General features: G+C 38.8%; 1 protein-coding gene across 8 annotated transcripts in view; it reads right to left on the bottom strand.

Annotated features, from left to right (window-relative positions):
- The window catches only part of EPHA7 (EPH receptor A7), a 272,280-nt gene extending 250,297 nt beyond the window's left edge, over positions 1–21,983 (bottom strand). For all 8 annotated transcript variants that reach the window (XM_089665376.1, XM_089665379.1, XM_089665380.1 and 5 more), the window contains exons 1-3: positions 21,611–21,983; positions 14,908–14,972; positions 11,810–12,479 (exon numbers count right to left, since the gene is read on the bottom strand). In XM_089665376.1, the coding sequence (XP_089521502.1) occupies positions 11,810–12,479; positions 14,908–14,972; positions 21,611–21,704 (829 nt within the window). In that variant the 5' untranslated portion in view covers positions 21,705–21,983. The remainder of the gene's footprint in view (positions 1–11,809; positions 12,480–14,907; positions 14,973–21,610) is intronic.
- Between the last annotated feature and the right edge of the window lie 24 nt (positions 21,984–22,007).

The raw sequence follows: 22,007 nt of genomic DNA, 5'->3' as shown, positions 1-22,007 counted from the left end.
AATAAGAAGCAATGAAAATGACCCAAACATCGCTGATCAAGCAACATAATGTCCACATTTATGTACAGTCAATGTATTCCGGTAATAGAATTTTTCACAACATGAATCAAATTGATCTCAACAGCCTGCTGGGTCTAGTTAGTTATCCAATCGAAAAGGTTTGTGTATTTAGAAAAGATAGCTAGTGCTTATGCTACTGGCAACCAAAATCCAACGTTAGAAAATGAGCACATGATTAGTTAGTATTGCTTGCTATTTGTTCCTTTGCTCCAGGTTTCAAAAAATGTATTTTCCTTTCAATATAAACTTTTTTATTCTCAGGGGACATATCTGAATTTTTTAGCGTACATACATATTAAGGTTTCACAATGTGCATATTGTGCAGCACTGAACGTCCCTCTGATTACAGGCAGGGGAAATAAGTGGTAATGCTAACTCTTGAGACGTTAGTTAGTTAGTTACATAAGAGGAAAACTAATGTAATGCCACATTTAGAATAAAAGTGAAAAACAGGCCTGGCATACAAAGTACACTGGCCCAGATTTGTCTACATGAACAAAGTTGGCCAAAACTATTGGTAATAGTTTGGTAAGAAAGGTAATTTATGCACTGGAACCACTGCAGTCTCAGTATTTTTCTGGTGGCCTGATCATCTAACCATAGGAATTTCCCAAAACAGATATTAGTTGCTAGTCGAATTTAGGTTTTATTTGTTTTTAACTGAGTATTAATGTATTTATTTTACACGTTATGAACTGACAACACTCTCATTTGCTGAAATCCTCCCACTGTCAGCTGCAGTGTCTTGGAGGGGGAGCCTGTGAAGCACAAATGAAGGTGGATCTGGCTCAGTCTGGGCAGGTAAAGGAAGGTTTTTAGTTACTTTATGGGGTTGATTTACTAAAACTGGTGCACTCAGAATCTGGAGCAGCTGTTCATGGTAGCCAATCAGCTTCTAAATCCAGCTTGTTCAATTAGGCTCTCCAGTTTTAGTAAATAACCCCCTACGAGGTTTATGCATCACTTAGTAACTGGATTCACTACTTGTTTAAACTGTCATACACAAAATTGTAGTTGTACTTTAATGCATATTAGTCCTTGCTGTTCAAAATAACTTGCAATCTAACATCCTTACCACACCCATACAAACTACTTTCAGGAAGAAGCCAATTACCTGCCAGTATGTCTTTGGCTTTTGTGAGGAAACTAGCGAAAACCACACAAGCATAATGAAAACATAAAAACAGTGCAAACAGTATACAGCCTAACTTCTTTGCCATCATGCTGCACTTGGTATTTAAAGCCGATAATCCATAGTCAGCAGATTGTCCAGACAATGCGTGGCTTGCAGCATTGTTTTCATGTAAAGTTTGTAATTAATATACAGTACATATTCATAGGTAAAGTCATATTTGCCATTACATTCCTTAGACTTAAGTCACTACTCTGCTCTCAGGGCAACTCCATTGATCTGCTCCGAATTACTAAAAATAATATATTTATTGTTTAGCTTATCGTAAAGTGGAACTAAAGTTTCTATACTTATACTTAAGTCCGTAAGATGTCCCGTGCCAGTATTCAGGCATCTTTACTGGCCGGCACAGGATGATGTAACGCCTGCGCATGTGCAAGAGTCAGTCATACCAGCACACAGGGACCATGTTTCAGGAAAATGTCTTCAGTTCTGCGTTAGCTGGCAGCAGATGAATTGAAATGCGTCCCGTTCAATAGGGACCAGCCAAATTTTGATCCATGTGTAACCAGTCCTACTCGACAGAAGTTGATCTAACAATTGACTTCTGTTGAACAGGCTTGTTAGAGAAGTTTTCTCAATCAGTGGTTGCAACAGCTGCGCAATGTATTCTGACAGCAAAGAGTACCAGCTGTCAGAATATAATGTCCCAGTAGGGAGGATTCCTCTGTCCACCTTACATGTGTGGATGGAGGAATCCATTCATTTTTTTTTTCATTCATAATCCATCTATAGCCAGCCTTAAGCCTCGTACACACAATGAGAATACTGGATGATGTATCATCCATTTTTTCTTTTTGCATGCTAGTCTCATATCAAAAATTAATAGGATACTAGTTATAAAAATTCTCGTAAAACAGAATACAACTTCCCGTGATGATGTAATGTATTGTATTGTAATGTAATGTATTCTTTTGTTTCCAAGCATGAGTGGTCTTCTCAAGTGGTCTGTTTATGGACAAATACTGTACTGATTAAATGAAAATTGGTCGTTCTGTTATCTTACGAGAAACATTTTGGTGCTTGTCCCTTCCGATAATTTTGTATGAACTGTTGCAATAGGTTCTAGAAAGCTGTGGACTAACAATCATGGTGAGATTGATATTCTTACTTATATACAAGCTCTCATTTCAAGAAGAGATTAAGAATCTATTTCCTCCACTATAATACCGTAGCATGGAAAAGGTAAGCACTCACTAGTACTTCATTTAATGAACACTGCTTGATACTGGTACTGAAAAGAAATAGATGATCACAAGACAATAGAAAACCGGGAGAAATTCCCAGAATCAGGGGCTAGTTTTTAGAGATCAACAACACCAGAGACATGGAAGAAGGATGAAATGAGAAATACACCGGAATTTGGTTATGAATATTCTAAAATATTACTCTTATAACTAAAAGACAAACTTATTTAAGCCACTTCTATTCTCTGACGTTATGCATAATGTGCCTTTCATTTCTTTTTATTCTGTCTTCAGCCAAACTAAATACAGTTGCCAAATATTAGTGATACACTGATACATCTCGGCCCCGAAAATTATCAGCCAAAGTAGGGTTATCTGAGGTTTGCTGATAGAAAAAAAAGGAGCCGATAATGCAGATTTTTTTTTCAATTATTGTGCAGCATATACATTCAGTGTGTGTATATATATATATATAAAATTTTAAGTTACTGGATATAAACATAAATTTTTTTTTTAAAAAACTGTCCATTTTGGTTTTAGTTTCTGGCCAAGTGCATCCTGAAGTTTCAGTACATAATTTTTACTTGGGTGCACCACTACCAAAAATCTAAGAAAAACTCATCGCCATCTCTTGCTTCCAGAGCTCTGACTTTGTCCCTTTTCTCTCTCTCTGCCCTCTTCAATCTTTGTTCATGGGTAAGTATTTCCATCAGAATTATAACTAGAGAAGCTGCAATCACCCCAACATAACTACAGTGTAGGACTGCAGCATCTAACTACCCCTATTTTTTACTGGAGATTCAGTAAAACCCATTCTTTTTTCCAGATCGAACCAGAACGATATCTGTGCTGCAGAGGGATGATGGGATGGAGAGGAGAAGAGTACAATGGAAGGGTGAAAATTCACTTTAAACAACCATGTGGGCACAAACTGTAAACTCAACATACATGTGATGAGCTTTTTAACCATGCAAGAAGGTGAGTACATGACATAATATATGCATTGAGTCGTCTATGTACTTAAGACAGCATGCAGTGTATCTCAGTTCCTGTAATAGGCAGTGATAAATGTAACAAATATTTCAAAAGAGGCGTGAAAGTTGACTACAGAAAATCGGAATTCAGAACTATAATAGAGAACAAAAATAACAACATTGCATTACAAAAGAGTTGTATTTAGAAGCCTAGCATTACTATTGTGAGAGGTGGTGCAGTAACCGTTTTCTGTGCTTGCAGTGCTAGGTTTTTTTTTATTGCTTTACATAGCTTTACATTCTCCCACTAGTGGCTAACTGTAAGTACTGGGCTGTGTATTCCGCAAACCTGCTGGACAAGTTTGGAGACCAAACTAAATGGACTCATTTTCTAAAGTCTGAATGTGAACCTGTGTTCACATCAAATATCCAGGTATATGCAGCAAGAATCATATATATATATATATATATATATATATATATATATATATATATATATATATATTTTTTTTTTTTTTATTTTATTTTTTTTTTTTTAATTCTTTGTACATGATTGACTGTTTAGGGAGAACAAATGCTTACTTTGGCCCTTTTCACTTCACAGGTAATTGGGACAAAATGTAGTCTCTAGTGTTCAATCAGTTGGAGCAGACTGGTGAATTTGCAGTGTAAAGAAGAATAGTAAAGAACACACACACGAAACAAGCAAATATTGCTCTCTTCATTTAAAACATAATTACAATCATGGGTTTCAAAAAACACTAGCACATATCAACCATGGGATCAGCTATTGTTTCTGTGCAGTTTCACAATGGCACTTTGATTCAACAGCTCTGGCAGGTCCATGTCTGTGACAGCTGGCATCCAACACTAAGCCAGGGAACTGAAATGATCAGCTCCTGGGTTTCTGATGCTTTCACAGATCACTCTACAATAGCACACTTTAGAAACAAATGTAAATACTATGCTGCTGCATAGAGTTTACATCAGGAGCCTAGTGACATCACAAGTCACTGCAATTCCTGTCAGTATGGAGGCTTGGGCAGAGCTGTCCTCTCTCTCTCTACAGCAGTAGATCACTGCTATAGTGATCTATTGCTGGATGATTGCAGTCAAGAATAAATAACTATAAGAAGAGATCTGCTTCTGCACAGCGGCCTGGGGGGGAGTCTGGATCTGATCAGTGGAAAATAAAGGCGACATAACAAAAAGCGGTAAGAAAAAAAAAATGAATAAAAAAATAGAAAATAAATAACTATATACCCAGGTCACAACAATGATGTTGGATAATCTCAATGACATGCTCATTTAAGTAAATGCAATTTGAATTTTTAGTGACTGGAAATCAGTAAAAAAAAGTCACTGTCATGCTAATTTGTACCATTGTTGACCTGAATTAATTCTATCTTATTGTTATGCTAACTATTTACGCAAACAATTTCTTCCCTGCATATATCGCAATGTAGAGTTAAACGGGAATAACGCTCTCCTAAAGTAAAATGCGTATTCATTCTGAGCTTTGCTATTCCACTACATTACATAATAGTCACACTAGTGTGATATCTGCTACTTAATCAACAGACTTTGATGATTATAATTTTGAGGTGGATATAGGGTGCTGTGTAAATTCTGTAAATGTTGCGTTGGGAAACATTACAGGAAATGCAATTTTTCAAAAAAATTTTACTATTTTTTCCCAACAAAAACTCAGGAAATAAAAAAAAATAAAATATATCTATATCTATCTCCATCCATATTCGTTACCAAATTAAATCCCCATCAGTTCCTCAAAAAAACAAAAAAACAATGTATAATACATTAGGGTACACTACAAAGCCTAAAATGTAAACTGTGCAGGACTGAAAATTTGCCAATAAATGACTTTGGGACAAGAATTTAGGGAGCAAAGGGCTCAGGAACCCAACTGGTTCAAGCGTACGTAACCTCAAATCACTAAGAACTCATATAAAATATAAGATGCTTGTTTTTTTTAAAACAAGTATTTTTTAAATATTTGATTTACCTATTTTTCCTCTTTTTGTTGCCTATCACTGCTGCTGATTTCCTAACTCCTTTTGCAGCCACTTTCTGTCTATATGATGAATGCTAGGAGTGGTTGCATGGCATATCTCAGGATAGGTTTCTTAATGGTGACAGTGGTAAACCATAACGTGTGTTGAAATGGCAGTCTGAAGTCTCCAATTGAAGTCCATTTAACAGGGTGACAACACAAGTGCACAAATAGGAGACAGGGAAAGGGCAAATGTTGTCACCCTAAAACAGGAAGCATCTGAACAAGGACCTGCATGGCAAGGTCTCCAAGTATTATTTTTTCTGATAGTTGCAGATTCATAAAATGATTGCATTTCAGTTGCGGATTCTAAATCTAATTTAGGATTTGTTTTTTGTAATACTCCATGTATATGCATGCATATTCAAAAAGAAGGCTATCAGAGTCCCTTTAAATGACAACATCCCTACATTTATTTTTGCAAACCATTCAAACAGGGAAATACTAGAACGCAGGAACTGACTAAAGCAACACGATCATGCATTATTAACACTTAAGGCCAATTGATTCCTGCACTTTAGTTCTTTGTGGTGATATGTATAAATTGCATACATAGCTGCAGGCGTTGATAAAACAAAATCTAGAGGGGAAACCTGTTTTCCCAAGTAAAACGACGAGAAACACAACCAAATTAATTAAACTAATCGCAAACAATATAGTGACACTAGTACACAAAATGAGTGTGTTCTGTGAGCGCCAGATAATGTACCAAATGTCCAAGCACTGCAGGGATTTAGTAAAAGCCCTGCATCTATTTTAGCTTGCTGATGCATTAGCCATCAATCAATGGAAGTAAGAAAGGAAATACAATTTCAGCATAGTGAACTCCAATTCATCCACTTTACTACATACGACATCCATACCTGGTTACTCTCAGGATTTCAAACTGAGAATTAAGTTGTTTGTTTTTTTAACAACTCAGTTCATTATTTATTCTCTAACACTTGGAGTTACTAGCTCAGCTCATTACAGTACAGTATTTTAAAACATTTTTACTGATTTGTCTCTTTACAACCTTCAAATGGAAGGGTTTTACTTGTAATAATACAAGTTTTATTTTTTAGCCTGTTTTTATGCTTTAATGTTAGCTTGATAAATAAATGTCCTGATCACACTTTCCAAAAATTATACATTTTTTTTTTTAACTGGAAAGGGATCTTATTCAACTGGATTTGGCAATACTCCTACCTCAAAAGGGTTGCTGGAAGGTAGGTCATGGGGTCATCGCATAAAGAATAGAAAAGAAACTTGAATTAAATCTCAGTATGACTGTGGGCCACACAGAATCCAAATCTGATGTCTTTAATTATTTAGGTATTGCAGGTTGAAGTAGAGAAACTGGGACAGCATGATTGCAATGTAAAAAAAAGATTTGATCTCCTATTAAAGGGCACTTGGTAGCCGTGATAGTAACCTTTTAATCATGGGAGTCTTAAAAACCAGTAAGAAAAGTACTACATAAGTGCAAAGTATTTCTTTGCATGCTTAATATGATGAGAGCTGCACTGCAGAATATAAGACGCTTAAAGACACTGAACGTATCATTAGGCTGTAAAGACATCAGTAGATTTCTGGGTTTTGAGAGGTAGCACAAAGTCAACGCTATTACCAGCTAATGATTTGATAGTTATGCAGTTTATTCCATTTCCACTATGAATGACTTATCCCCTTGTCTGATTATTTAGATAAACTGTGGTAAAATTCCAGGTGATTTTCTGCTTATATAAAGACTAGATTTCATGTAAGTAAATCAACTACCCGAGATTTGTAGACGACACTGTGCTGAATGCAGAATTAGGCAGCAATAAAACATTTGCCTTAAAAAACATGGATGGGGACTGAGTTCCTGCCATAAGAAGCAGAGGTAAAATGAACAGATGACATGACTGAAAGGAAGAGGGCAGTAAAAGTACACTGATCTGGTGGATCAATGATCAAATGCATTGGCAATTAAAGCACGCTATCATAGCTATGGGGAATTCATGGTTAGGCTGCCAGAAGGAAAAATGAGGCACAGTACAGAGAGAATCTTATTTATGCTTCTTGTGCAAAGCATTTTCTCTGCAGTTGCTTGGGACCAAAGCCAAGAAAGGGAATTATTGTAACAAACAAACACATTGCAACACTCAAGAATAAATGACAGCAGGAGCATATAGTCAACATCTTGCTGAAAATTAAGTGCCCAGTTCAAGTAAACTTGTTCGATTCATTTGTTTTACACAGTTCGAGAACTGCTATGCCCTTTGTCTCTCTACAAAGGAGCTACTGCTGGCTAACAATGCTAAGATTTAGCATAACATGTCCAGGAGAATTAAATTCTAAAACATAAAAATGAAAAAAAAAAAAAGGAAAAAAAGGTGAGAAAAAAGCTGTTCATTTTAGAATCTGGATTAGGCCTTAAAGAGTCCTGCTATAAGCACAAAAATGAAGTGTATCTAAATGGGCTGCCATGGGTTTAATACTGTTATAGGCTTAGACATACTGCCATAGGAAACGCTAGAAATGCCTGGCCAAACGACAAGCTATGTTTTTCTATCTAGGTTACCCTTACAACTTTAAAAAACAACTTTCAATTTTCTCCACTAAAAGTGTTAAAGTGGATTGTGCTCGGCTGCTGGAGCATCTGATCAAATACACCGAAATCCACCAGTGTCTGGCAATTACAGATGAAACCTTATTAAAGAAAGTAATTTTAGCTTCCTGAGGATTATAAAATTGCAGTTAGCATCTACAGAAGTAGTCCATGTAATGAAAAAGTACTCTGGCAGAATGCAGTGTTCACTGAGTTATATGCTTAATTGCTTTTACCTTTAAATTTCTAAATATATAGTTCTAAATATTATATATATATATATATATATATATATATACACATACATACACACACATATACATACATACATACATACACACACACACACACACACACACACATACATATATATATATATATATATATATATATATACATACACACACACACACACACACACACACATATATATATATATATATATACACACACACACACTTACACATATATAAGATAATATATATTATAGTATCATATATCCATCTATGTACACACACACATACATATATTATAATAAATATTATAGTGTTATCTATCTACACACACACACACACATATAAAATAGTATCATATCTATCTATCTATCTATCTCATCTATCTGTCATCAATGTATTATCTATCTATCTATCTATCTATCTATCTCATCTATCTATCTCATCTATCTATCTATCTATCTCATCTATCTATCTATCTCATCTATCTATCTATCTCATCTATCTGTCATCTATACACACCCACACTATTTATATACACACACACTTTTATTTTTTAAATTCCTGGCAGAGAACTAATCTGCAAATGTTGGCATTTATTCCACCATTAGATGTAGGCTGTTTAACAATTGATATTTAAAATAGCTGATGTACTTGAATCTCAGAGATAAAAAGCACACTAATGCTTATTTTAATAGGGAGGGTTTACATAATAAAATTGCTAAAAAGGAGCTCTGGGAGCTGCTGGCAGGGTTCACACAGTCGTGTCCTGACAATAAACCTATAGGCATCATCTGTGTGCTATATTACTATGCAGCAGCTAACCAGAAAGAGGGTGATTTGCTGAATAGGCTGTTCACTTTCATTGGGATTTTCACTTTGCATGGGAATTTTTACTTTAGTGAATGTGGTGAAAATTCACTTTGCAAAGAACACCCAACACATGTAAGGAAAGTAATAAAAACAGTATTTTTGCTTGCATGTGATTGGATGATGGAAGTCAGCAGAGCTGCACCTCATTTACAAAGCTGAGTGAAAATTCCTCAGCATGGTGAAAAATCGCTTGTACAATGAAAAGCCTATCTGCCTTTACTAAATGAAGCCCAGGGTGTGATAGAAAGGGCAGTTGCTGGTTAGTTGGTAATATGCAGCAACATACTAACTTAAACCTATGTATGCTGTAGACTTTAAAGGAATATAGTGAATAGTATTTTCTGAAAAAGAACATTGTACACTGCCCTGATATAAGGAAAATAAATATATCAGTAGGTATATGTGGTAGAGGTTTGTTAACAAATCTCTACTGGTGCATCCTCCAGGAATCTGTGCACACATGATAAATATGTACTCCATGGGCATGACCTCTGTTTCCCTGTGATTTTAATACATTGTAATTTTATGTAATCTTTAAAAAAAAAAAAAAAAAAAAAAAGGTTTCCTAATGCTCTCTATTTTTGTTATACTAGCACTACAAGTTCCTATTTTGAAATAAGTGCAAGCCATTGTTTTCCCTAAAACGATCAATGGTGTTACTTTCTGAGGTTTCATCAGATTAGATATTGAACATTGATTAGGTCAACATTTATGTCAATGTTGATTACAATTAAGATAAATGGGAAATAATAGGAAACCAGATTTTATGTACTAGCCTGCATAACAAGAAAATGAAGCATTTGGGTATTTTGTCATTTCTGCCATTGGAAAATGAGCCCTTGAAACAACACCTAATATTTTTGTAGGATTAGATCACAAACACTAAGGCTAATTTACTACAGCAGGAAAATATTCTTCATTTTAGAAGTTTTGTGTTCATTTGCAACACTAAATCAGATAATGAGAAATATGAAGGTGTTTTTACTAACTGTGCTCACAAACCTGGGGACATAAATGGACAATGTAGCTTCAGGGGATTTTAGGACATTTTTACATTTAAAGGAAACCTACACTGAGGGAAGCTCAAAAGGTGGCCATTGTTGACCTCCTTATGAAAAAGCCAGTTGCCTGGTTGTCCCTGGCTTCAGTACTTTCTGGGTAACTGACCAGGAACAAGTAACAGAAATCACAGTAAGGCTAGATTCACACTGATGCTAGTGAGTTGAATCCGTTTTGCACTGCGATGTCAGGAGAAGCTCCAGTGTGAATGCAAGTCCACAGTATGCAGTTTCCATTCAAGTCAATGGAGCTAAAAATCGCACCACACTAAACTTGTACAGGACTCTTTTTCAAACTGCTTTGGATTCACGCTACATATATGCGAACAGCCTCCACAGAAACTCATGTCATGCGTTTCCATGGGTTCTAGAACACTTCAGAAATCGCATCAGTGTGAACCAGGTCCTGGAATACATACGTGTTGCAGGTTAAGTACTCAAAGTATTGACGATACCGAGTCACCACAGTGGTATTTTGTGGCGAAAGAGTTAGCAATGGCAATTTAAATAATGTTTTCTGGTTACAGAAACAGCGGTGAAATTTGGACTTTTTTTTTGCATGTTTTTAACAGCATAAAATGCATATACAAAATATAAAAGAGCTTCTATAATGTAATGCAACATCTCTATAAAAGAATCAAAAATATTTGGGCAAAACGCCTCTTAAGCATTTTAAATGGACTCTAAGGGGTTTATTTACTAAAGCTGGAGAGTGCAAAATCAGACTCACTTCTGCATAGAAACCAATCAGCTTCCAGGTTTCATTGCCAAAGCTTCACTGAACAAGCTGAGGTTAGAAGCTGATTGGTTTCTATGCAGAAGGGAGTCTGATTTTGGACTCTCCAGCTTTAGTAAATAAACCCCTATAATAACACCGCTCCTAGAAAAGTTTAGCAATTGCCTGTAGAAGCAACTAATGTTATTCTATTTAGAGCCACATTTTAAGCTCAGTGTTTAGAGACAGAAAAAAAAAACACCTCTGTTTTGCGTTTTTGAGAGCGGTTTTCTGGTCAATAAAAAGGGAAACGCTCCTAAACGGTAGTAAAAAAAGAAGCTCAAAATTAGAGTATTTTTCTGCAACAAGAACTGGAATTCTTGGACCCTAAAGGCAAAATTTAGCAGTCCATGTGTTGGTCTATTTTTTGAAGTTTGGGCCACAGAAAGGTTTTTTTCACCCTGACATATTCAGGAGATACCTTTTTTAGATTTCCTAACTCTCACTGCTTACAAGAATAGAGCACCAGCTAAGGAGAAACGGAGTCCTCTACTAAATGACGCACTCAAGTCTACCTTTTAATTTGTGAATCCATGCTCACCATTTTTACCTAATGTCAGTTACATTAATAAGTGAAGGGGGTTTACTAAAGTAAAAATGAATATTATCTACCTTATCAGCCAAGTTTAATTGCCAACATGTTCTGTAAATTTAATTGTAAGAAACTCAATACAATATCCAAACAATTTAAAAAAAAAAATACTTCTTTAGCCTGATTTTGTTAGTCTAACAAGTAATTTCTTAAAAGAAGGCATCATGGGCAAAAGTGAACAGGCTAATAGGATATCAAATAAATTTTAAAATTGTTACTTACGTTCACATGTGTCCCCTTTCTGTTGATATCCTGCTTTGCAGATACACTTTCCAATGGGAACCAACCATTCACCTTCAGCACTGCAGTGCATCTTGGGAGAATTTTCCGCCTCTTCTTCTGCATTGCTGACACAAGTCCCTCTTACTTCAACCAAGGAGGAGAATTCAGAGCCAGTAACAGTGTCAGGGAAGATGGCCAAATTCTCAATAATGGTCCAACACTTTTTATAGTAAACTTTTACTGAAACCAGGGCAATGCAGGCTCCTACGTCCTGAAATGCCAGGTAAAATCCCTTTCTTGAGAGAGGTCCGATTTCCCGAACCTCTGTATTAAGTTTCATTTTTCGCTCTCCAAGGTCTCCTTGGGTAAAACTTTCATCTGCGGCAATAGTGTCTATTTTCACATATTGATTTTCTCTCATGTTTCTGCCAGTATCGTAATCTGTTTCGTAATAATACAAGTTAAACGTTTCCTTGCAGGTTCCCAGTACACCAGGAAGACTATTACAATCCCTTAATGTGAACTTTAACTCAACAAAAATCCTTTGTGCATTGGCTTTTGAAATCCAGTTAGTCCGCAGCCAGTTGTTCTGGTTGGGTTCCAGGACCTGACATACCTGATAAGTTCTAATTGGTGTGTAATTTTCATCCAATCCACTGATTTCTTCCCACTGAAAATAGATGAAACTAATATCAGCGAATGTAACAAAGGCACCATTATTTTCCAACATTCCAGGATGAAACTTACATGCATAATATACAAATAAGGATTAAGTGCATATCTTTATATCAAAAAGAGGTGAATTAACCTTGGCACAAAACACGGTACAAAATAATTTTTCATTTGTTGGAAGTAGCCCCCCAAATGGTAGACATATGAAATATTGGACTTTCAGCGATCAATATATAGTGGGCCAATTTCACACAGCGAGTCAGAAATTTCAGATAGAGGGTCATTTTGGAAGACATTTTGCAGAGACAATTATAATGTATAAAATGAATGTTCTGCTTTATGTTACTGTCATTGATAACACAGCACGCCATTTTTATATTACATATGGGCTTATTCAATAAAGAACTTGGCACAATTTAGAATAGCAACTGGCAGCCAATCAGATATTATTTTATCAGTTCAGACTAAGAAAATATGAATTCTGTTTGGCTGAGCTTCTGCACTTTGCATTACCTTATTTAGTCACAATTTCTATTTTTGTAGAAAAGATATTGCAGTGTGAAAAATGGCTTACTAAATTTGACATTACTACAAATACAAAGTGGCATTTTGTATATTGCGTGTTTGTAAATTGCCGATTTACTAGACTGATATCCACTGTAGGGGTGTATCTCATGATAATGGCTTTAATGCGGAAGTTATTGACTTTCTGTAGCAAATTACTGCAATAATACCACGAGTGCACAATGCTCTGCACATCTTTTATTCTGAAGGATATAGAATTTTTTTTTTTTAAGTGAACAAAATAACATAATGACAAAATATGGTACATTTGGCTAAGAAAAAACATGTTTTGTAGCACAAGGCAATACCGCAAAAGAAGTTCCTATTCAAATATCAGTAACAAATATAACTCTAAGCAATAATTCACAAGGTTCTTCTTGCCCTTGTCCTGCTTTTTGGTAGATAATGTTGAATAACATGTTATATTTGCAAGTCATAATTCGCATAGTCTTTTTTTCCTCGTTTTTGTTACATAACCTTGGGGAACGCTTTATAATTGTAAGCCATGAGGCAAGATAAACATTTGTCTCTTATCCTGGTTATCTATTATACAATATTTGAGAGCCCTTTAAAACTGTAATAAGTTATAAAAATTCTGAGGACACTAAAAATACTAACTTATAATAACTGCATATTATATATAAATACATGGAACACACAAATAAGTAAACTTTAAACAGGGAAATTAGTTTTTCATTATTTATTTAAAAGGGTAAAAATAAATCACCACAAGATTAGGATTACAAAAAGCGATTGCTTCTCTTGACACCACCTGCAACTGTTTTGTGATGTCAAACATTTTTTATTTCTACATATCTTTTATACTACGGTGTATGGCATTCTGCAGAGCATATTTCAATCAGATCATTTTTGCTGCATGTTGTACGTCTGTTATACTAGTCATAGCTTATTTCCACTCTGTGAAAAATAAATCATGTATGAACTTTGAGCAGGGTTGTGAATATATAAACATTTCATTTATTTACAGCATTTTCTTCAACAAAAGTCTACAACGGTACCATACAGGGCCTAAAGCCCCAGAAGTGTGCTGGTGACTCAGAATTTCCATTGCAATTAGATCAAACTATAGTAAATCCAGAAACTCTGCTAATTACTCATCCCACAGTTGGAGGACATTACATACATGCTCTAGAATGTGTTCACAGTGTATCATATGTATAGTCATGCTGTTATTGAAAGTTTTACTACAAATTTAAATATGGCTGAATCTACAACAGTGACAGGCTATGTTTACATTGATGTTGTTTGAGTGAAAAGTCTATACAAAGCTTTATTAGAAAAGTCCACAACTGACTTAAAATTAACAGCTATGAGTAGTTATAAGCAGACAGGAAGATAAAATAAAGTAACATTTTAAGAAATAAAGAAAATATTATAGAAAGTAACTTTCTTTTCCTCTGTGTTGTGTTCTAACGGGCACGCTAAACTTCTTTTGAGATGACTGTGTCTGATATGTAATCCTCCGTCTACTGATAATTATTTCATGTCCAGCTACTTAAGCACATTATTACAAGGTGTAGACCCCAGTAAAACCCTGCTATTATGCGAGGACCACACTTGACACATCTTTGACATGCAAAATCAATACACATCTAGGCAAATTTGTACATACAGTTTTAGACTAAACCTTCTCAGAACATTTTTTTTCCTTTTCAATAAAAGGCTTTATTATGCCGAAGTCTGTCTCATTTCTGTGGTGTCTAAAAAGTCTCTAAAAGCTAAATCCCCTGTCTTTATGTTTCTAAAGCATTCTGAGGTTCCTAAGCCAATCTAGTATTTGCTTGGAACATGTGGAGCATGAAATTCAGCTTTCTTTCAGAATTGTTTGGTAGAAGTCTTACCCCACTGGATGGAGAAGAGATCCATTCCAATTCTGTCTGTTGTGCTTTGGAATCCAGCAAAATAACTGCAAGAAAAGTCATAACAATCAACATTTTATATTTGAGTTCCTTTGTTTCTTCCCCAAATAAACAAAAAACAACAAATATGCATACAGAAAAAAAAGCATAGCAAAATTACCATATTAGAAAACACTTGGGGAAACATTCTTTCTGAAAGTAATGCATGATTGTTACTTCAGAAAATATTCTGGAAACATTTTCGATAATATGATATTATAAATACTGATTTTAACAGAAAGTTTTGGGCAAACTAACCACACGTGTTCTTTTCTCTATAGGCGATACCTAGAAACTGGTCCTCAAACTAACCACACGTGTTCTTTTCTCTATAGGCAATATTTAGAAACTGGTCCTCTAACTAACCACACGTGTTCTTTTCTCTATAGGCGATATCTAGAAACTGGTCCTCAAACTAACCACACATGTTCTTTTCTCTATAGGCAATATTTAGAAACTGGTCCTCTGACTAACCACACGTGTTTTTTTCTCTACAGGCGATATCTAGAAACTGGTCTTCAAACTAACCACACGTGTTCTTTTCTCTATAAGCGATACCTAGAAACTGGTCCTCAAACAAACCACATGTGTTCTTTTCTCTATAGGCGATACCTAGAAACTGGTCCTCAAACTAACCATACGTGTTCTTTACTCTATAGGCGATACCTAGAAACTGGTCCTCAAACTAACCACAGGTGTTCTTTTCTCTATAAGCGATACCTAGAAACTGGTCCTCAAGCAAACCACATATGTTCTTTTCTCTATAGGCGATACCTAGAAACTGGTCCTCAAACTAACCATACGTGTCCTTTACTCTATAGGCGATACCTAGAAACTGGTCTTCAAACTAACCACACGTGTTCTTTTCTCTATAGGCGATATCTAGAAACTGGTCTTCAAACTAACCACACGTGTTCTTTTCCCTATAGGCGATACCTAGAAACTGGTCCTCAAACTAACCACACGTGTTCTTTTCTCTATAGGCGATACCTAGAAACTGGTCCTCAAACTAACCATACGTGTCCTTTACTGTATAGGCGATACCTAAAAACTGGTTCTCAAACTAACCACGTGTTCTTTTCTCTATTGGCGATACCTAGAAACTGTTCCTCAAACTAACCACACGTGTTCTTTTCTCTATAGGCGATACCTACAAACTGGTCCTCAAACTAACCACACGTGTTCTTTTCTCTATAGGCGATACCTGGAAACTGGTCCTCAAACTAACCACATGTGTTCTTTACTCAACTGGCGATACCTAGAAACTGGTCTTCAAACTAACCAAATGTGTTATTTTCTCTATAGGCGATACCTAGAAACTGTTCCTCAAACTAACCACATGTGTTCTTTTCTCCATAGGTGATACCTAGAAACTGGTCCTGGAGAATTAAATATACTGGGCCTTTCAGCACCACATAAACAACATAGAACTAAAACTGTACTGTGGGTATATCTATAGGCATTAAGGCATACCTTTCTGCATAATACATTGTAGAAAAAATGATATTTGATGTAAAGCAGACAAAATAATAAGTAGAATCCAAAATACAGATATTTCATAGTTCCCAGTGATGAAAAGTCAAATTTGCTTTATAATATAGAAAGGGTTTATTAATTCCAATGAACAGGCAAGTCTCTTAGATTGTAAGCTCCAAGGAGCAGGGCCCTCCTAACCCTCTTGTATTGAACTGTATTGTTGCTGTATTGTCTCCCATTATATTGTAAAGCGCTGAGCAAACTGTTGGTGCTATATAAATCCTGTATAATAAATCCTGTATAATAAGAAGTCACTATAGTAAGAAGTCACTAACTGCTTATTTACGTAGCCACAGTCTAATTATTCTAGTCCACATTCTTCCTCGGTAGCTTTAAGGCAGTTAATGGATTGTTTTCTACTACTGTTTACCGAAAGTGCTCTGTGATCCAGCTATGCATTGCCATAATATGGAACCTCTACACTACATTGCTTTTGATGAGAATGCTAAGCCCTTGGCTAAACCCAGCACACAAGTCCTGAGCACACCAGTCGGTGAGATGTACTGTCCCTGCTACTGACACACTGCGATCTACTACTACATCTGGAAACATCCCTCTAACAAAACATACCACACAGAGAGCTGAAGCACAGCCAGACCTTATCTGTGAAATTGAGGTTGACATTCTTTAAGATCACACTTTCACCTCCCTCACATTCCATATTCCGAAGCTCACTTCTTCTATGATGTAACAACAAATGAATTTAATCATCGTCAGCCTGTATATTATTGCTTGAAAAGGCCTAAACACCTGAAATCATGCTTGGGAATCAGGCGGTAAATGAGGTAATTAGGCACTGCTAAGGCTCTGGCACTGTACTAGGCTTAAAATAAACACTGTTTGGGGGTCACACCTGCAATAAACCAACAAATACTGTTCATTTGTCTGTAGATCTTCAGGATCCTTCGTTTTTTATTTTGGCTATTTAGGAACGCTATGGCGTTGGCAATCCCTCTTATTTTTCTACATGTACATGTGACGTTTTAGAATAGCAAAAGCACACTGTTCTTGGGGATATTAAATATACATCGGCGCTTGCTTGCTCTGTTTTTGCATCTGCATGTAAGAGAATGAATAATAAGTGTGCATAATTAGCTTACATTAAAATTTGATATATTGTGCTGTTCCACAGTGAAGTTGACGGCCCTCGATTACCACTGCTTAGGCTGAGTATGTGTGGCAGTAGTACCCCACAGCACAGATTTCTGCATCACTTACTGGGTGTAATGGTTCTACAATGAGACGTGTGGATTCAAGCAGAAGGAGAAGAAATAGATATGTTTTGCCTCCAAGCACTGGAGACTGATCTCGCTGCTCAAATCCAAATTCCCAGGACTACCACTAGAAACCTGCTCCAGGATAGGCAGCAGTCTATCCTTATCTCGTGTCGGATGAGCTTTTTGTGTCCTGTTTGGCTGGATCATTCACTGCTGACACTGAGCTGTGATCTGCATAATGCATTCACACGACTCTGGGGGCAATGTTCATTCTGCAAGCCACTCATACACCTAGACAGTGCTCCTTATGAAGTGCCCAAGTCCTACCGCATGATCGATCTACTGAGCTTTTATTGCTGTCTAACTCTGCTGAAAGTTTAATCCCCCCAACCCCAAGGCACACACACATTCTCAGCACCACAACACCACTCTATTCCCTTGACTATTTATATTGCATTTAAAAAATGTCACATCAAAATCTCATTTATCTCTTAGATTGTAAGCTCCCAGGATCAGGCCCTCCTAACCCTCATGTATTGAACTGTATTCTCTCCCTTTATATTGTAAAGCACTGAGCAAACTGTTGGTGCTATATAAATCCTGTATAATAATAATAATGATTCCTAAAGGTCTACAAAAAAAGAAAAATGTCTGTATTACAGATAATTGGCTTTTTTTCAAATGAAGCAAAGAGCAATGATGATGTGTAAAGTGTGATCTCCCATAGCAACTAGCCACAATCACCAGCTTGAGGCTGTCAGATCAATGAACAGTGATTGTTGACTGGCTGCTATGGCTTGCTCTTTGTCTTCTAAAGAAGCCTCAGTGGGTTGCAGTAAGCTCCATCCTATGTCTAAGCTGAGTAATAGTAAGTGACACAGACAGGGAGGACTAACCATTTTTGCAGACAGTGCAGCTGCACAAGGGCCCTCTGGGACTTAGAGGCCCGCTGGGGTTTAAGGGCCATTTAAACTAGATGTATTCCTGTCTGGGTGCTGTCAGGTAGACCCGGTCTGCCATATACGCCTACATTTCCTTTTCATACCATTGAGCTGGTATTCTCTATCAAGTAATTACAATGGCTACCCATTATCTCTCTATTATATACGCAGTGAGTAAGTGTTCATACTTGGTTAGTAGTTAAATGGCGAGGGATGACAAACATTATTTTTGCACAGAAGCCCTTTGGTGACTCTGCCTGCCACTGGGCAGACATACAGTCCGCCTAATTATTATTATTATACAGGATTTATATATATACACAGCCACTGGCATAAAAACACTCACTTAGATGTGTGTATGGAAACAAAGACATATACTTTCCCTTCAACCATCTGCCTTGAAAAGTGCTGATCTGCCCATCTAGCACTGCTGGAATTGTGTATATTGTCCTGATAGGAAGGACAAGGTGATAAGTGTAGAGAAGATGACAAATGAAGTTTTGCTGTGCAAACCATGAGGCTCTGCTGATCACCCTCTCCTTCTATAGACTCTGCCTGGAACTTTACTTCTCTGCAGACATCAGATGCCCTAGAATCAAGCCTTGAGATGTCACCTCTGAGCTCCCCTCCTGACTGCTAGCACTCTGATAAACAGAATCCCACAAGTCACATCCAGAACCCTGTGTCTGCTATGGGCACTCCAAAAACACCACTGATCAAATGTGTAAACTGCACTGCTCTGTGCTTTCCTTCTCATGCTGGTGCATCCCCAAGGGAAACATGATAAATAAAGATCATTGTGATTAGAACGGAACAACAGACTCCTCGGGGGACAGCCCTAAACATAGTCATTGCAATTTCTTGCCATGACGTGCAGACAGAGTTGTCCGCACTAAAATAGACTGTTAACTCTGCACCTCCCTGTCACTCAGTGACAACTTTGCCCTGTCCCCCAACTCATCTCTACTGACTTTCCTTGTCCTCTCTCAATCCATCTCCACTGCCTTACCCTGTCTCATCACTCATCTCTACTGTCTCATCTTGTGTCCCCAAAGTCTTCCCTATTGCCTTACTACCCCCCCCCCATGTTTACTACCATACTTTTTGACCCCCACCTACTTACTGATCTCTGCTGCCTTACCATGCCCACTGATCTCCCACAGATCTATGAGACTTTACTGTGCCCCCGCATATTACCTTGTCCATCCCCCCCATCTCTGCTGCCTTACCTTGTCCCCCAATCGCAGCTGCCTTACCTTGCTCCCTCCACTGATCTCTACCGCCTAACCTTGCCCTCCCCCCCACACTGGTCTCTACTGCCTTACCTTAACCCTCCCCATCTTTGCTGCCTTACCTTGCCCCCCACCCCCCAACTGATCTCTACTGTCTTACCTTATCCCCCACAAGGGTTCCCTACTTCATTACCCTGTCCTCCACACAGATCTCTATTGCCTTACCTTGCCCCCCACATGGGTTCCCTACTTCCTTACCTTGCCCCCCACATGGGTTCCCTACTGCCTTACCTTGCCCCCCACATGGGTTCCCTACTGCCTTACCTTGCCCCCCACATGGGTTCCCTACTGCCTTACCTTGTGCCCCACACTAATCTCTACTGCCTATCCTGTCCCCACTCCATGGATCTTCACTGTCTACCCTGTCCCACTTGTGTTCTGTACTCTTACCCAGTCCCCCCAACACTGACCTGTACTGCCTACCCAGTCCCCCCAACACTGACCTGTACTGCCTACCCAGTCCCCCCAACACTGACCTGTACTGCCTACCCAGTCCCCCCAACACTGACCTGTACTGCCTACCCAGTCCCCCCAACACTGATCTGTACAGCATACCCTGTCTCCCCCCCAACTGATCTGTACAGCATACCCTGTCTCCCCCAACACTGATCTGTACCACCTACCCTCTCCCCCTCAACACTGACCTGTACCACCTACCCTGCCCCCCCCCAACACTGATCTGTACTGCCTACCCTGTCCCCCCCAACACTGAATTATACTGCCTTATCTTGTCCCCCCTCCCATGAAATGTACCACCTACCCTGTCCCCCCAACACTGAACTATACTGCCTTACCTTGTCCTCCCCTCCCATGAAATGTACCGCCAACCCTGCCCCCCCCAGCACTGAACTATACTGCTTTACCTTGCCCCCCTTCCCATGAAATGTACTGCCTTACCTTTCCCCCCCCCCCCGTGATCTGCACTGCCTTACCTTGTCCCCCCAAGTGATCTGTACTGCCTTACCTTGTCCCCCCCAAGTGATCTGCACTGCCTTACCTTGCCCCCTCCCAAATGATCTGCACTGCCTTACCTTGTCCCCCCCCAGTGATCTGCACTGCCTTACCTTGTCCCCCCCAGTGATCTGTACTGCCTTACCTTGTCCCCCCCAGTGATCTGTACTGCCTTACCTTGTCCCCCCCAGTGATCTGTACTGCCTTACCTTGTCCCCCCCAGTGATCTGCACTGCCTTACCTTGTCCCCCCAAGTGATCTGTACTGCCTTACCTTTTCCCCCGCAAGTGATCTGCACTGCCTTACCTTGCCCCCTCCCAAATGATCTGCACTGCCTTACCTTGTCCCCCCCCCAGTGATCTGCACTGCCTTACCTTGTCCCCCCCAGTGATTTGTACTGCCTTACCTTGTCCCCCCCAGTGATCTGCACTGCCTTACCTTGTCCCCCCAGTGATCTGTACTGCCTTACCTTGCCCCCCCCCCCCAGTGATCTGTACTGCCTTACCTTGTCCCCCCAGTGATCTGTACTTCCTTACCTTGCCGCCCCCCCCCCCCCAGTGATCTGTACTTCCTTACCTTGCCCCCCCCCCCCCCCCCAGTGATCTGTACTTCCTTACCTTGCCCCCCCCCCCAGTGATCTGTACTGCCTTACCTTGCCCCCCCCCCCCAGTGATCTGTACTGCCTTACCTTGTCCCCCCCCCCCCTTACCTTCCTTCGTTGTCTGTGCCTCCCCGATGTGTGCAAATAGAGCGAGCCAGAAGCCAAGTGTAATCCAAGCAAGGTGCCAGAGACGAAGAACCATGGTGCATGCAGCGCTGGTGGCCAGGAGTTGCTGCCAGCGATTGTAGAACTCTTGTGTATGTGCTTGAAGTTATTGCAGTGGCGGACGGACAGTGTTCATGTGCCGCCCGAGCAGTCTGTGTATTGTTCTCATGGGTTCACTAGGAGTTCCAGCAGTCCACAGCCATGCCTGGGAACAGTCCCGGATGCTCGCGCTGCCTTGTGCAGCTCCTCCAACTGTGCGCTGCTGCCGAGCACCAGCCTGCCAGCCTCTGACTGCAGCCCGGACGATGCTTTCACACTCCAGTAATATCAATTAGGAGCC

This window comes from Staurois parvus, unplaced genomic scaffold, assembly GCF_062004578.1.
Source record: "Staurois parvus isolate SC_StPar_1 unplaced genomic scaffold, SC_StPar_1.0 ptg000048l, whole genome shotgun sequence".
NCBI classification, from domain to species: Eukaryota; Metazoa; Chordata; class Amphibia; order Anura; family Ranidae; genus Staurois; species Staurois parvus.
The sequence above is the reverse complement of the archived record's forward strand: the minus strand, read 5'-3'. Positions and strand labels throughout refer to the sequence as shown.